The sequence below is a fragment of the Colletotrichum chrysophilum genome, assembly GCF_026319265.1.
Source record: "Colletotrichum chrysophilum strain AFK26 chromosome Unknown scaffold_79, whole genome shotgun sequence".
Taxonomy (NCBI): Eukaryota; Fungi; Ascomycota; class Sordariomycetes; order Glomerellales; family Glomerellaceae; genus Colletotrichum; species Colletotrichum chrysophilum.
Genome location: NW_026517366.1, coordinates 1,019 through 17,964, shown reverse-complemented (window position 1 = coordinate 17,964; position 16,946 = coordinate 1,019). Strand labels below are relative to the sequence as shown.

The window sequence follows — 16,946 nt, the reverse complement described above, 5'->3', positions numbered from 1 at the left end:
CTTAGCTGCATGAATTGCATCTCGGATTGTCTTCGGCAGGCTTTGAATTTTGATGCCTTCGAGATGAGAGTGGTAATTCTTTGTCGTGGTAATGAGTCCAGGTGCCCCGGAACCCCAGCAATAGCTGAGAGCCGCGTACTCACCGCTCTCATCTTGGGCTTCTCGGAGGAAACTCGGTCTTGATCAGGCCCATGAAGGTCGATTACTCGTGTTGGCAAGAGAGCTGGCCAAGGTATGTTGCACGTTGTATGCCGTTCGCGGCAGTTATCTAGCCACTTCTTTGCCAGAAGCAGCGCCTCATCTGAACCTGAACTAGGTTGGACCTTTGCAAGGCTCGCGGGTTTGAATCTCTGCTCATCTGAAGTGAGGGGGTTGATGCCCATCTCATGAGACCATTCTTGGTCAAGTTGTCAGTCAATTCGGCAGCACTTCCCATGTCAAGATAGACCTTACCCATTGGCGGCCCGACCTGCAGCTCTCGTTCCATGTTGCCAACATTCTGGCTTTTCCTGGTGAACTGTTCCCCTTGAAGCTCAAAGCCGCTTTCCTCTGTACCAACGTCCACAACGACTGCAATTTCCAACCAACTCGACCACGGCTGTCTCACCCGAATGGTTACTCTTGTATCTTCATCCGGGGGCCACTGAATGTCGTCCAAGGGATGTTGTAGCAGGGCAGTCCACACAAACGAGCAGAAGCCACAGGCCCTAGCTTCCCCGACCCGCTTGAGAGTCGCGCCCGATGCCGAATACTCTCTGTATGGACCCCGGAAGTTGTCGCCTGGGTGCAACTCGAGCGGTGTCACCCCCTTACAAACCGCACATATTGTCGGCAAGATCTGAACTAATCGATGGTCTTGGTTATGAGCGATTCCTTGACCTAGAAGCACGATACATTCTGAGCAGAAGTCGATTTGTTCCGAGACGCAGTCCAGACAGGAGTATCGAGGTCCAGAAATTCTATCGTCCTCGTTGTCTGTGGCGGGACACGTTGGATTGTCGCAGCAGGCGTCGTCGTGTCTCAACGGATCTAAAACAAGGCGATCCTCGAGGCCATTTGTGAGTTGATAGACTGGGTTCGTTATCCCGTCGGGGATGTCATCGAGTCGTTTTAATGGCCTTTCGCAGAAGAGTAGGATGTGCGACTTTTCAATAATGGGTAAGATATCCATGATGATGATGTAAACCCTTTACGCTATGTGAGGCGCATTTGAATTGACCGGTTTCAATCCTGATGTGGAAAGCAGCACCACTTCATGTGTTTTCTTGCAGCACGAGCTTCAGGCTCCAGCATTTCGAGCGACTGAGAATTAGGCATCTGGTTGGTGGTTCCGCTTACGTTGTGTAGCGCCCTAGCATAGCCCACCAACTGAACCCATGCTATGCAAGGGTCATTCACAATGGAATATCACGTTTTTTGAGGCACCATGGTCGAGACCGTAAGCACCAGCGAAATGTCTACACAATCTGGAGCCTATGCTTCACTGTACTTTACCACCGAAATTTAACCCAGTTTCTTTGAATGCGGTCATGTCAACCTTATGGTGGAAATGGAGACCTCAGTTGCGTCATCTTCCATTAGGTATTATATCGATTCGCGCCCATCGCGGTCAAGTCACCTTTTCTACAAGCAGCACCACTAATCCTGACAACTTCGTGACGATGTTTTCTGTCCCCATGAATGGATATCCTCCTTGGTTTTGATTGTGGGCATAAGTGCGCTGCATTTGCCCCTTTCCTACGTCTCCTTCTTCCTAGAGCATGTTATCTAGTAACCGTAGCCACCACCGCCACCACCACCGGTGGACGGGGGAGAAGAGTTGCCTTTGGGAGGTGCACCACCGCCGCCACCGCCGCCGCCGCCGCCATACAGTCCACCGGGTGAGTTACCCTTGGGAGGGGCAGATGGACCATTGCCGCCCGGGGGAGAGTTGCCCTTCGGAGGAGCAGATGGGCCGTTGCCTGTCGGGGGAGAGTTGTCCTTCGGAGGCGCACCGCCCCCACCGTACTGTCCACCGGGTGCATTGCCCTTGGGCGGGGCGGCCGGACCGTTGCCTTTCGGCGCAGCAGGGGCGTTGCCTTTAGGCGGGGAAGACGGACCGTTTCCGTACTGCCCGCCAGGAGCACCACCCTTCGGCGTAGGAGGAGCAGGACTGTTGCCTGATGCTCCGGGGCCTGATGGACGCGGGGGAGGTCCGATGGGCTTGCCTCCTCTAATCTCATCGGGAATGTTGGGGACTGGACCCTTGCTGGCGACCCAAGTGTCGACGTTGCCCTGGTCGGAGGCAGTGAAACCGGACGGAGCCCAGCGTGCGGGAAGTGACTTTGTGCATTCCGTCAAGTCGTTGATGTTGTAAACGCCCAGAAGAGAAAGACGGACGTATTCGTGAGCGTAGGCCTGATGCAAAGTTAGGACGTCCATGAGAGAAGTATCAGCAGATGAACTTACCGCGTTCCACGCAGCTTGGCCACCAGGACCGGCGAAAGCAGCGAACTGGGCGCTTGTGCTAGGGTACTTGGATAGTGCAACGTCGCTGTTGAACTTGAACACGCGCGGAGGAGCGTTACCGATGGTTTCGGAGTAGAACTTGACATCCCACACACCAGGGGTGCTGTCCTGGGGGTCGCCAGAACGCGAAGGGTCGACAAAGCGTTGTTGACTGGTCGTGTGCGCACCAATGAGCGAAATGAGGCCGTACGAGCTGATAGTTTTGTTGTTGAAAAGATCGATTAGGGCATCAGCTGGGCTGTTGACGTCGGGAAGGAGGTTGGGAGGAGCAGCAACTGATGAATCCTTTCGTCCAATAAAGGTCCTGACGCGAGGACCTAGGGGACACACAACGGTAGCAGCGTTTGCGGAGAACTGGATGAGATCCGCCATGCTGATTCCGTATTGCTTGTACTTATTGTACCATGTCTTGGTTTGCTCGATGATTTCTTCCAAACCCTTGTTCTCGACGCGGGTTGCTTCAGAAGAGGACAACACAATCGAGCCGTCAGCGCCACCGAGGTTGCCGGTTCCCTTAGACCAACCAGCAGCATCGTGGAAACCAAGGCGAATCGCTGCGCGAGCGAAGTCGGTGCAACGGCCAGATTCACCTCTGAAAGTGGTTGCGAGGTCGTCAGCGATGTACTTCCAGATGCAGCAGGTGTCGGCAGCGCAAGCTGGTGTATCTTTGGCTGGGAGTGCGCCATTGTTGGGAGCAGGAGGACTACCGGCTCCTGGAGCTGACGGCTTGCCACCGGGAGTAGAAGGACTACCGCCTGGAGCAGGCGGCTTGCCTCCTGCAGGGGCCGGAGGAGCACCGCCATATGACCCACCTCCCGGGACCGAAGGTGGGGCGCCACCGGGAGCAGGAGGCTTGCCACCGCCAGGAGCTGGAGGAGCGCGACCTCCGGAAGCTGGAGGCGGACCACCTCCACCAGAGGGAGGAGCGCCGCCTCCACCACCTCCAGAAGGCGCACCACCTCCGCCGCCGCCACCACCCCCGTAACCGTAGTCTCTGGGATGGACAGGAGCGGATCTCTTCTTGCCGGAAGGGTAAGCCTCGTCGCTCTCGGCATTGCCGGCACCAGACAGGAGCTGCTTGATGTTCTTGCCAACGGGCGTGAGCTTCGAGTCGTCGAGCGTCGCGAGATCGCCAATGATCTCGGTCGACTTGCCGCCGCTGGAACTGCCCTGGCGGGCCGCAATCTCGGCGAAGGTGTTCTTCATGCCGGGGTAGCCCAAGACGGGAGCTGCCACGAGGGCTGCGGTGAGGATGGAAACGCGCATGATGAGACGGCGAGACCAGCTGGCGGATTATTAAGCAACGAACGTGTGATTAAAAGCGAAGGTGTAAGAGAGAGAACTTCTCTTGGGTATTATGAACGAATGTAGAGAGACGCAAGCTCGAAGCCGATGTGATCTGAAGAGAACCAAGACTCATGATTGCGGGAGTTGCTGGTCCCTTATATGTTGAGTTGTAGTTCGGAGGACTTCACCTTTCAGACCCGATCGCAAGATGCGAAACCGCTCCGTCTCCTCAAAATTGAGCTGGGGAGCCGTGAACCGGTGCTAACATCGAATTGCTTCAAAAGGTCCTGAAGCACGTTGACGCCGGCCTTGACCATGGCGCCGGTGTGGTGGTCGACTAGTTGCACTACGGCTACATTGAGCCGGACGCAATCCTGGAATCCCGGGTATCGGATGCGATCTTGCTCAGCCTCGCCTTTTGGGTAATACGTGAAACTCGATCGGGCTCGTGGCTGCTAGCTACCGTGGTCTCGTAGTCTGCGGGGCGTCGTCGAGAACCGTGGGTGGCTTGCACCAACCTATGGAAAGCTTGACATTGTCATGCTTGTGTATGCGTCGGTTCTTTGGTCTTCAGACCATCTTGTAGCTTATGTATTGACTGGCCATAGCATCGGCAATTGTAACTGAATCTTCTGGCCTTGATGAGGTGTTGAGCTGCTCAGATACTCGTGCATGATGCGTGACACCTGCCATTGAAGCTCACATCACGTCTGCGCACCTGCCAACCCCATCCGAGTGACTGAATGACTGTTGACAGACATCCCCAGACTTGCCATGAAAATAGACATGCGCCTAGAAAGGTTCCGGACTAGCAGATCGATGAAGAAAAGGGGCAACCGTCTTAGCGCAATGAACCGTTCGCACATTAGCCGTTTGTGGCTGATCCGATGTTCTGTTTAATACGAATTGGCTTTGCCTAGTAGCAAAACGCCCAGATTAATTCGAATTCACCTGAAACAAGATGGTCATCAGCGAAGACGCCATAGGCCTAGGTAAACAGCGCTAATAAGCTTGTTTCTTTCCAAGAGCTCTTGACGTTGGAATAACACATCGCGGTGGAATAACTACGACTGCATCCTGACGTGTGCAATTCGTGATTTCCTGGATTGAATGTTCACAGCTATACCCGGATGTCATAAGAGACTTTAGTGCCATAGAACATTGTGGGGTCACCTTTCCGACCGAGGAAAATACCAGACAATGCGCGACCTGCAAACTATACGAGGGGCATATACAATCTGCGACTTCATACCAGAAACAAGTAGTGAAACTCGTGAATCTCGTATTACCCCAGGTATTCCCAAGCTACTGTGCGACTCGAGGACTTGTCCGTCCTAAAGGAAATGTTCGTGCTCCAGCAGCTGCGAGCGACGGTCGTCTGCCGGCTCGTTACCGAAACTGTTCGGCCAACAGACCAGCAAACCGTCCGTTGAGGTTCGGCATGTCACGCATGTAGCAACGTTCTGCGTCGTCGACCGTCAGAACGAGCCTCAAACTCTCTGCGCAGATGCCTTCTCCACGGCATCAGCGACGATCGCCGCGCCCGCAGCTGTCACGATTTGTTTCCGAGCAGGCTGCAACCCCATGCCGCCGTGTCTGACTTCTGCTGCCGACGGAACACAGATCCGGTTTCGTTTCGGCGATATTTTTGGGATCGCGGCCGTCGTTCGGCATGCCACCCATGACAAGGACCTTAGTCAGGTAATCCCCTCATCATGACTAAACCACATACCTTTCCACGTCGTGCCTACTTAGTTGCCTTGACGAGTTAGACCGGTTCCTGATTCGCACAAGCAATCCCGGCCAACGTGAGAGTTCACCTAGCTTGGGCTATAAACACAGTTGATGATTCACAATGCGGGGAGTTGTTGAGCTGTTGTTTTCTAGTTGCTTGAGTGTATGTGTATGGAAAGGTAGTAGTTCTCACCACGGCCTGTGGTTTTGGGGAGGGTATCAAATTATGCTGGCTGGCGGCTGTCTTTTGTCTATTACATGCAAACGCTCATACGCCGACATGTCCTTCCTCGCTTCTCCATGCAGTCTATGAAGCAGACGCTTGTCACTGATATGTGAGGCCGAGCAGGATATTATGGGTGCAAAGGCTGTGTGCCTGCGGAAGGCGTGAGACCATGATAGGCCATTGTATTACGGTGGTTTGGTGTCCTGCACCTGGCGTCGTAGAGTCGGCGAACCCGTACTGCGTCGAACCTGCAGTGCAGCTTCGAGTGAGCTCGGGTGTTGAGTGGAGTGAACTTGTGTCGATGTCCATTATCTGTACCCTGATGGAGCGTTGTCAGATATCTGGCTAGGTTAAATATGAGACGGTTGTGTCGGACTTACATTGACCCTCGCTGTAGTTCTTCATTTCCTGTTGATCCAGTAGATGAAGCCCCCAACCCCAAAGATGCACGTCGCAGCTATCACCGTGTTAGTCTGCATCATAGGAGACCCGACAGAGTGTCACGTCGACTTACCAACTGCTAACGTCTCGAGCACCGTGTGATCAACACTCCTCTTCATCAACATCGTTCCAACCTCAACAGCTCCCTCCTGGAGGAGCCTCGCATCGATGACGGGCATGGCGGCTTGTGAGAAGAAGAAAACGTAATAATACTGTTCAACGATGGACAAGAAAAGAACTGGCCGGGTATGTAATGTCGATCACCGGGATCAAGAAATGATGGGTTGGCGTTTTGTTCCTCCGTGGACGACACTAAAAACAGATCAAGAGCCGCCTCGTCTTACACGGGAGAGCAGCAGCGCGGCATCCATACATATAAAAAACCACAAAAGCAAGTCTTGGGGAACCATCGAAATTGGGGCCCCCCGGTTCCGCCATCACCCCGGTCACAATCATAACCTGTGTCTGTCTAGGTCCCCCGAGGTCTCCGCCCCGTCGCAACAAATGAACTGCGCAATCACCTTATCGTGGGGACCACCGCGCCGTCCGCCTCAGCGTCCCGGGGGATATGCTGTCGAGGAAAGGCAAGGCAAGGCAAGGCCAAGGAACCACCCCTTTCCCCCTCCCCCTCCCTTAGCATGAAGCGCGCGTCTGGGTTCGCACAAAACTGCCGTTGGGGTGGCCGTCTTCGACACGCGTGGGCTTGGGAATGGGCTCATGTCATCTCATTTCGGGTTTCAGTAGGGGGCAGCTCATGCAAGGTCCCACGTTATCTTGGCTTTTGCCCAAATACCACGAACGGGGAGATAGGTAGTTGTGTGGCCATGGGCAAATCACCAATTAGAGCCCCCCCCCCCCCCCCCCCCGTTCCGCAACTTTTTGGATGTGGTCTGGGTTCCTGGGTCCCGGTACCCATTGAGTAAGGTAAAAGAAAAAAGGTGTGGTTTCGGCGCCGCGTTCCTTAAAACGGGCTGGACCCGACCGGGGTGCGCAATTTGATGGATGGGTTTGGGCGGGCGGTTTCTGTTACCGTACGGAACACCGCCACATACGACGACGAGTTTTGAAGCAAGTCGACGCGGCCGATTTACGGATCTGCGAACGACTCGGCTGATGATGGAAATCATAAAAGATACTCTGGATTCTTTTTGGTTCTGCGAGGTTTGAACTTTGAGCAGGCCCGGCTGTGTGGTTCGCCATTTGCATATGCAGTGTTGGTCTGTGATGCGCAGTGTGATATGTTGCTGCCGCCGCTTTCGTCCTGTCCAACATCCCACCTCACGCCCATCCTATCCTCTTCACAAGCCTGAAAAATCACCAGACATACCTGGCTTCGTGCTCCCATCGGCATCACTTCAGAATGTCACAAAACCGCGTGGTCCTGCCGCGAGTCCTGCGGCGGAAGCACATCACCTCGGTGGGGGGATCTCACCACCAGCGCACCCAACGACCCGTTTCAGCCTCCTGAAACAAGGAGGATCTGCGGGTAAAAAGGTCGCATGAACCCCTACTTTACAGCACGCTTAGTGGACGTCTTCCCCCCTGAGCCCTGGCGCATCTGCCCATAATGCCACAACCCGGCGACACGGGGACATTTATTAGACGACGACGACTGCCTACCAAGTACCAGACGCAGACGCCGCTTGCTGTCTCGTCGGGACACATGCGTGTGAGTATGTGCGGCGCTTTCAAACTGGTTCCGCAATCCACATGCCTTATTGTTTAAAAACCGGGCTTGTGGTTGGAAACACGTGGGGGTGGAAGGGGGCCTTTTTCTCCCTTCTCTTACTTTGGTGTTGGTGGTGTGTGTGACTTGGTTGTCGGAGAATATGCATGTCTTGTGCCAGACGACTGGATAACGTCGTCACCCATCTCGAACGAAAAAAAAAAAAAAGCCAAGATGAACAAGCCCGAAAGGCAAAATGGATCTTGGCAGCTGCCCACCACCACTACCGTCCCTTTTCCCCGTGACAGGCTTCGCGACAGCTTGGCTGCGTGGCTTTGGCCTTGGCCGTGGTCTTTTCTTCTTCAAAGCTGCCATTCAGAGTTTAGATGATCAAACCTGGTGTCAGCAATTTTCGAGGCTTGGAGGCTGAACAGCGTAAGTTGCTACCCTTCTGGCAGATTCGGGCGGTAAATTGGAGGGTCCACTGGGTAAGAGTGCCCAGGGAATTCTAGATCTGGCTGTTGAATTTCAAAAGTGGCGCTGGTGTGTGTTCCTTGTCCGGGTTCCACCGCTGACTCCGGCTTCCGGTGTGGAAGTCGCTGAAGATGACTGGAATTAATTATCAGAGGGCTTGGCTTTGCTAGAGTACTTAAATGTCTCGGTTCTCGCTGCTGCAGGGCCGATGCTAGGTGTTGCAAGCCATGGAGGACCTTCCTGGGGATGGCACGGTTACCATGCCGCGTCGTCTGGTTACACGCATCTCAGATTTCGTACTCCCTACTTCGGAGTCCGTGGTGTTCATCAGCCGGTGACTTGGTAGGCGCCGTGAGTGTGAATACAAACTTTCCAGATGTTGATGACTGAAATTTGAAGATCGAATCTGCCGTCGTCGAATTCTCCGTTGTCTCCGTGCTCCGGTATGTCACAGAATCGCTCCCATGGTTGCCAAAACCACCATGGCTCATATTTCACAGGATAGACGGAAGGATCTGGGTTGACCGTTGAAATCTGAAGCCCAATCCCCCAGAATCCTCCAAAGTCATGGCCCGAGTGACTAAGGCATACTCTATCCCAACGACGGCCTCTCTTGGTCCTCCCGCCTCGGACCGTATTCAACTCTTTCTTCCCGTTCTCCATCGCCTTCCAAGCCATGTCCCTGAACTTGTTCGTCGATGCCCTCTTTTTACACATAAGCGTGGCTTTCAAGCATGACAACGCAGTTACACGAGACCACGGCATAGTGCAGAAGCCAGCCGAGACTTGCATTACCGCCTCTCTTGGCGACGAAGAGAGTGGGCGGGGATGGCTGGACCGCGGGCCGCCGCCCCACACACTCACCCGCATCTTGAGATCTCGGGATCCCGTATCGCCCCGGTTGCATATCGAGGCAACAAGAAAAAGAAAGCAACGACGCATCTTGCAGCAGTCGCATGTTCTAGTCCAGCCTTGTTGACGTGTCCTCGCATCAAGCCTCTGCTAGCATTTTCGCGCCGGCGTGGGTGCATGCCTCCTCCGCATGTGACCCATGTGGGGTTAGCTTTTCCAGAGACACACATCCGACATCAAGATGGTGCTAAAAGGCAGTCTAACACCCGCATAGCTGCATTGCCAACACTCCTCTATGCCGTTCGCCTTCCGGCTCTGATAAACCACGAGTCCATCTCATTTTCAACCATTCGCCTTTGCCACTAGATATTTATGAAGGCAGGCGACCCTCTTTGCAGCGAACATTGGGAGGGGAACTTCATGCGGGAAAACGGGATCCTCGATTTCCCCGAACCCGTGTTATTCGTCTGAGCCTGATGTTTTTTCCGCGACGCATCAAAGCCGAAAGAAGAATCGCGTTTTGTCACAGGCCAAGAAGCGTCTGAGCACCATCGCCCTTCTACACACCTGTGGGTGGGAGACTGTCGCCTCCCCGGGAAACCCGGCCTAATTGAATGAAAAGAGAGGAGATCCAGATACAGAAACAGAGCAGTCCAGGAAATCCCAAGGAAGCGAATCTGCATCTCTCATTGACGCGAAAATGAAGCCTTGGAGGATATCAGCCCTCCTCACAGCCCTTTCGGCGTTATCCACGACAGCAACATCAGCGGAACGATGCGCCCCGGAAACGTTCGCCCTCCCGCAGCAGCCCCTCCCGAACGCTGTCCTGGTGAGGGTCCTCGCGACGCCCGTCCGTGGGCTGCGCTTCACGCCCACGTCGCCCGAGGGCCGCGCAGCCATCCCGAGTTCGGGCGTCAGCTTCTGCAACGTCACGGTCGAGTACGTCCACGCGGGGTTCGAGGACCTGACGCGGGTGCAGGTGTGGCTGCCGCTGGCTGGTGCTGGTGAAGGGACAGGCAGTTGGAACGGAAGGTTTGTCGGGGTCGGCGGGGGAGGGTACTCGGCGGGGCAGTTTGGCAGCGAGGCGTTTGGGGCGAGGGTCGCGCAGGGGTATGCGGGTGAGTCTCTTTTCTTATCTGGGTGTTCGGGTTTCCATTCCTATGAATTTGGCATGTCTCTGCGGTTTACACGTGGGTTGGTTTGCGAGGAATGCCGAGGGCTGACTGGAATGCGTAGCCGCCGCGACGGATGCGGGGCACGACACCACGAGCTGGGAAGAGGCGCCGTGGGCGCTGAACGCCGACGGCACGGTCAACTCGCGGCTGCTGGAGAACTACGCGCACGTCGCGGTGCACGACATGACGGTGATCGCCAAAGCGGTCACCACCCAATACTACGGCCGGGCGCCCGCGTACGCGTACTGGGCGGGCTGCTCGACGGGCGGGCGGCAGGGCATCATCGAGGCGCAGCGGTACCCGGAAGACTACGACGGGATCCTGTCGGGCGCACCGGCGGTCAACCAGCCGAGCCTGATCGTGAGCACGTACTGGCCGCAGTTCGTGATGAACCGGATGGGCGTGTACCCGCACGTGTGCGAGATGGTGCTCATGACGCAGTTCGCGGTGGAGGCGTGCGATGAGATTGACGGGGTGAAGGATAATGTGATTGCGGACCCGGATAAGTGCGACTTTGACCCGGCGAGCGTGGTTGGGCGGGAGCTGGACTGTGGTGGCGGGAGGGTAATGGAGATGTCGGCGGCGGCGGCGGAGATTGCGCGGGAGATTTGGAGAGGGCCGCACGACGAAGATGGGAAGCCGCTGTGGCTGGAGAAGGGGTACCCGATCGGAGCGCCGTTTACGGGGCGGTTCGGGCTCGGGAACGTGAACTGCAGCGTGCCGGGGGCGCCGTGTACGGGGCACCCGTTCCGGATGTCGGTGGAGTGGATCCGGAACCTGGTGCACAAGGACCCCGGGTACGACGTGGCGGGGATGAACTACGCGGAGCTGGAGGCGGCGTACGCGCAGAGCCGGCGGGAGTACGAGGTGCTGATCGGGGCGAACGACCCGGACCTGAGCGGGTTCAAGCGGCGCGGGGGCAAGATGATTAGCTGGCACGGACTGGCGGACGAGTGCGTGACGATGCGGACGTCGCGGGACTACTACGACAAGGTGCTCAAGAGGGACGGCCGGGCGGGGCGGTACTACCGGCACTTTGAGGCGCCCGGGGTGTATCACTGCTACGGGCTCAACGGGACGTTTTACCCGCTCAAGGGGCTGGAGACGCTGCGAGCGTGGGTGGAGGAGGGGGCGTTTCCCGAGGTGCTGGATGGGTTTAGGCTGAGCGGGGGCAACGAGAGCGAGGCGCCGACGAGGCCTTTGTGTGCGTACCCAGCGGCGGCGAAGTTCAAGGGGGGCGATCCGGCGAAGAGGGAGTCGTGGGGTTGCGAGAGGAAGGGCGGGTGGTATAGCACTTGGGGGCGGGATGAGTTGTAGAAGGACACGGGGAGACGTTAGAAGTGGATATAATTCATTATCAAAAGTAGTTACATCGCATAATACATATTGGTTTAGATGAGGTCCTGAACTATGTGTTAATTAGCTGGTAGAGAGTATGACCGAATAATGCTCCCCGAGGAGACTACAGTTGCAAAGAAAAGAGGGATTAAACTTCTGATAGCGCCAGCGGAATTGCCGTAGCGCAACGTGATAGTGCCGTGGCTTGGGCTGAAGGGCCACGTCTTTTCTGAGGCTAGTTGCGAGTCACCAAGACTCCTCCAGCTACGAGTATCACATTTGACATTTGCCGGTGACAAACAGCAACAGCAAAACATGCAATTGCTACAGCCACAATCAGGTGAAGTTGACAAACGGGAAACAGCATCGGGGAATGAAAAGACGGGAAGCAGCAGGTGGAGCCTTTCCTCCGGAATTCGCTCCGCCAATGGCACCCGTCGAGAGAAGGAGCATCCCCGCCGGTTAGCCGTTATCTTGCCTTGGGCTGCTTGGGCGGGGCTTGGCTTAACCCGAAGCGGAGAATCAGGGTCTCAAGCGAAGGGCGCTAGTTCGTGATTACATAAGCTCCGGGCCACCTGCAACTGCCCGAACCTGCAGAAAAACGTGACTCTGAAGGAGGATTCGCTCCACTGGCGGGAAGCCGACGGGCCCCGTTGGCCTCAATCAGAGACACGATTGGACGATTGGGGGTGTCGCCACCTGTGGCTTTCTGTGGTGCCTTCCCACAGTTCACAGTTTTCAGGGTCCAGAGCATGCCGCTCCCCGCTTCTGTGCTGATGTTCGCATTTCCCGTGCCTGCCCTGCCATCCATGGGCAAGTGGGATTCATGGATGCCCATAGCTCCTCCCTCCTGATAGTGGCCTCTGGACCTGCGTGTGCCGTTGCTTCCATTTCTGCCTGCATTTTGGCTGCAGCTGTTGCATTTCTTCGTGGCTTGCTCTAACAGAGGCAATTACCGGCCTGAGTAAGTGGACAGGTCCTTCCTAGCTTTTGAGGCCCGGCCGGTCCCTTCCCTGGCACCTGCCGCCATGTCCGTCATTTTGGCAAAGGAAAAGAACAGGCAGGAAGTCGCCCCCTCCCCCTCGCCCCTCCCCCTCGCCCCTCCCCCTCCTGCCACACACAGAGTTCAGGTACTTTCCCGTTCCCGTTCCCAGCCCGTTTAAAGAAAAGAGCGCTCGCTCGAAGAAACCTCGATCTCGATCTCCTGCTTCACGTCCGAAGATCGAGCACCACTCCCACTCACCCTCCACCGGCCGCATTCAATCTCTGGCCACCGTGTGCGCCTGTGCAGCACCCCAAGAAAACCGCCGAGAGGGCCGCTGCATCACTTTATTCGTTTGCTTCATTTATCCTCCGGCGCTATCGCCGTCCAACCTCTGATCTGCTGCCGCCGTTCGATCGATCGTCTCGCTCCGCCCACCGCGAGCGGTCGCAGCGTCGCGCAGCGCAGCCCACCCCCCGTGAGTGAGTGACGGACGCCGGGCCTGGCCGCTGCCGGAATCGATCAGATTCAGATACAGACATTTCGACTTTCCCATCATTTCCCCCATCCAATTCTTCAAAATTCCGTCCCACGCCATTACCGTGCGGCCCCACGTGCGAAGCCTCTGCTTTCGACCCGCCCGTGGGCCCCCGGCTCGATTGATGCCTTCCGGCCCCAAGAGTTCACGATCCGCTTCACCCTCGAGATCTGAGTCGTCGCGCAGAGGCCGCGATGCCGCCTCCGCCGCCGCCGCCGGTATCCCCAAACCCAACCCGGCATCATCGGCGGCATCCGGCTCCCGCGACGACCTCAGTAGCGATGGAAAAGCAGACTCTGCCACCCCTCCTCGCCTCTCCTTCAATCACCTGAAGCAGGGCGAGAGCCATCAACGCGTGAGTCCTTTCTACTTCCTGTACTGCTGCCTTATCTGCTTATCATCCTTATCTACCCTGCCCACCTCCACCATCATCCTACAACATCCCCATTTCCCATCAATCCATCAACCCCATTCTAACATTTTAATCATCCCACAGATTCGCCATGGCGCAAAGCAGCTGCTTCGCCTGACGGAAAACTTCGCCGGCTACAATGGCCCCGGCCCCGACGGTGGTTATGACACCACCAACGACCAGGCTCTGCCCAGCGATAGCGACATACGCGCCATGACCAGGCTGTCACATGGCATCGCTCGCGACATCAGCCAGATCATGGCCCTCCGGAAGGATGATCCGGGCCAACACAAGCGAAAGAGCGTGGAGGAGCAGTTCGGCGCAGTCGGCCCTTCCACCAGCCAGGCCGGCATGGCCATGCCCGACTACGCGAGCACCGCCGGCCGCACCAAGAACCGCCGCAAGGTTGAATTCTCGTGCCACAAGTGCCACCGCGTCGATACCCCCGAGTGGCGGCCCGGCCCGGACGGCCCCAGCACCCTCTGCAACGTCTGCGGCTTGATTTACGCAAAGAGAGAGCGCAAGAAAGAAGGTTCCACCATGCCGACCTTTGGTTCTCCCAACTTTTCTTGAATACCCATCGCCCAAGTGGGCGTGTGAGACGTTTGCGGTACGATTTCTTTTTTACATATTGTGATGGCTGCGGGAGGCCTTGTGGATTATGAGATTTACATGTAAGATACCCCCCGCGATGAGGGACCCGAGAGGACCGTTCGTGTGTTCGTTTGTGTTGGAAAAAGGCTTTGCAAAGGGATTTGGGAATGCTGGCGCAATCGGCGCAACTGGGACGACGGAACGTGAATATACCCGACAAGAGCTTGATCTTTCTACCTTCTAATACGAATTTTGTTTGTACCCCAATGTACCACCGCAACGTTACCTGGAGTGGTACGATGCTTGGCGTCCACGCTAAGCTCCTGGACGAACCCCGCCCAGCTCACCACTTCTCGTCGAGATGTGTTGGGGGCCATATTTCGTCCCTTGCCCAACAGCAGAAAGCTCAGCTGAAGCAAGGGCTAAACCGTCCCATGCATGTCTGACTTTCAACGTCAAGTGTCTCTAATATTGTCAAGTACCGTGTTCAGCTGAAAGCTGAGAAGATGCTATTTCGGACACGACAAAGGAAGAGTTGCCCATCCCGCCCGGCGCTAGCTTCGTCCGCCCCTCCCCTCCCGCAGTCGTCGGGTACGAATAAGCATGATGAGGCACAGCTTGCAGATGCCTCCGAGAGCCGCGCCGGAGATGCGGGGAAAGGCGCGGCAGATCTGACCCATCTTGTCAGCCCACTGGGAAGAGAGGAGGGGAAAATCAAGCGCGCCCACAAACGGCAATGCCAATGCTGAGCGGCTCCGCAGCCGACGTTGCATGCAGGCGCAGAATCTCGTATTCCGCTCGTCACGCGGTTATGATGATTTTGGTGATGGCGATCCCACACCGTCATTTTTCATCTACTAAGCCTCGTGTTCGTCCTGAGTGTCGTGACATCGTGGGTGGTTTGTTTGGGGGGGTGGGATTGTCTTGGTTCGGCGATTTTGAGAGGGTGATCGTCTGGATCGCTGGAGACAAGTGGTGTTGTCGGTGTGCGTTGGAGTGATGCTTGTCAGCCTGTTTGGGAAATGTCATGACAGTACGGATCAACCGCTCGTATTTTGTCTTGGGTCTGGGGCTGTAGGGCATATCGCCCGAGGAAGCCGACGATGTCTTGAAGTCTCTTCCGTCGTCATTGCTACCACGATCCAGGTATTTAAGTCAACGGAGCTTTCAACAACCCACCTCTCGTTCTCATCATCATCCTATCAACCTCAATCACCACAGTCTCGAACTCTCAAAATCACCAAACCAACACAAACCACCAAAAATGCAGCTCCCTTCCCTCCTCCTCCCCCTCACCCTCGCCCTCGGCGCCAACGCCCTCGGCCGCGCCGTCGTCGTCAATCGCTGCCCGACCGAAGTCACCCTCTGGTCCGTCGGCGGCTCCGTCTCCGCGGCCAACACGCTCTCCCCCAACGGCGGCTCCTACGGCGAGACCTTCGTGCGGGACGCGACCACCGGCGGCAAGTCGCTCAAAGTCACGAACGCGAGGGACGGGCTGTACACCGGCGCCGCGCAGCTGAATTTCGCGTATAACCTGGACGGGAGCCAGGTGTGGTATGATCTGAGCACGGTGTTCGGGGACGCGTTCGCGGGGAAGAAGATCACGGTCAAGGGGAAGGCTGGGTGTGGCGAGATTGTGTGGGCGGCGGGCACGAATCCGGGGGGCAGCCAGGTGAAGGTTTGTGGGAGCGATGGGGATGTGACGTTGACGCTTTGTGCGGCTTAGATGATGGGTCAGAGGGACTAGATGGACGATGTGAGGGTGGAGGAGATGAAGAATGAGGATTAAGGAGGGATTTGGGAATAGTAATGCATAATGTTTGAATGCTTCGCGAGATGTCTCCTCTAGCTTGGAGTTGTGAAATGAAGAAGCCACCGTCCCGCGCCCCAGATGTCCGAATCGGGCAGGAGCCGGACGGAGATGGACCCGTAGGTGGGGGGCCGGGGCCGGGGCCGGTGCTGTGGTGGAGACGAGAAGCTGTGAAAAGGGAGGAATGTCGATTTAGATCCTTTCCACCGGCAGTCATGGACAGTGAGCCGGCTGTGATATAAATAACACCAAGGCCCCATTAACATGTACTCGTCAAACGAAATTGTCATGGTTAAACAACCCGTTTCTATGCAAGATGGAATACTCTCCAGCAACCAGCTGCGGCGTAGAGGTGATCTTATTGTAAGTCGACATGGTGAGGTTATGTCTTTGGACATTTTTGGCGTGTGCCTTTTGAATAATTGAGAGATGATGAATGGGGATGATCCCAGACGATATGTCAGCCACAACAAGTCAAATTATTAAAACATGCGGCAGGAAAGGTACCTACCTATTGTATGTGCAAACCCATCCCAGCTGTTTAGGCGAAAAAGGCAAAACGCAAGGATTGAATGATGAATGCGTATGCCACGGGTCGACTGACATTTATACCCCAAGGCGTTGCCGAAAGTGATGCGTACTGAGTGCGCAGAGCGGAAGTAGCATTACGTTGCAGCGAATGGCTTTTGGTATTATTTTTTGGATGATTCAGACCTATAAATTGGAACTAATTGATTTATGTGTTACTCGTATACACATAAATATAGGCGTTGTAGGTACCTACTCCATGTGGGATTGAGTAGACACGCTCCGCCGCTGCAGCTGTTCAGACAATAATGTACTATATCGTTATGCTGAGAGATAACTTCTGAAATCCTTTGGATGGCGTCTATTCAATGCTGTATAGAC

General features: G+C 55.9%; 4 protein-coding genes across 4 annotated transcripts; 3 read left to right on the top strand and 1 right to left on the bottom strand.

Annotated features, from left to right (window-relative positions):
* Positions 1–1,767: 1,767 nt before the first annotated feature.
* COL26b_008749 (uncharacterized protein) lies at positions 1,768–3,774 on the bottom strand (the record flags this gene model as incomplete). Its single annotated transcript, XM_053181498.1, has 2 exons — positions 1,768–2,397; positions 2,449–3,774. 2 exons carry the CDS (start codon positions 3,772–3,774, stop codon positions 1,768–1,770), a joined length of 1,956 nt encoding a protein of 651 aa, XP_053034509.1.
* Positions 3,775–9,888: 6,114 nt separating this feature from the next.
* COL26b_008748 (uncharacterized protein) lies at positions 9,889–11,680 on the top strand (the record flags this gene model as incomplete). The annotated part of the gene is made up of 2 exons (XM_053181497.1): positions 9,889–10,306; positions 10,425–11,680. 2 exons carry the CDS (start codon positions 9,889–9,891, stop codon positions 11,678–11,680), a joined length of 1,674 nt encoding a protein of 557 aa, XP_053034508.1.
* A 1,665-nt stretch (positions 11,681–13,345) lies between these two features.
* COL26b_008747 (uncharacterized protein) lies at positions 13,346–14,206 on the top strand (the record flags this gene model as incomplete). The annotated part of the gene is made up of 2 exons (XM_053181496.1): positions 13,346–13,576; positions 13,718–14,206. The coding sequence occupies 2 exons, from the start codon at positions 13,346–13,348 to the stop codon at positions 14,204–14,206; spliced, it is 720 nt and encodes a 239-aa protein (XP_053034507.1).
* A 1,285-nt stretch (positions 14,207–15,491) lies between these two features.
* COL26b_008746 (uncharacterized protein) lies at positions 15,492–15,953 on the top strand (the record flags this gene model as incomplete). The annotated part of the gene is made up of 1 exon (XM_053181495.1): positions 15,492–15,953. One exon carries the CDS (start codon positions 15,492–15,494, stop codon positions 15,951–15,953), a length of 462 nt encoding a protein of 153 aa, XP_053034506.1.
* Positions 15,954–16,946: the final 993 nt, after the last annotated feature.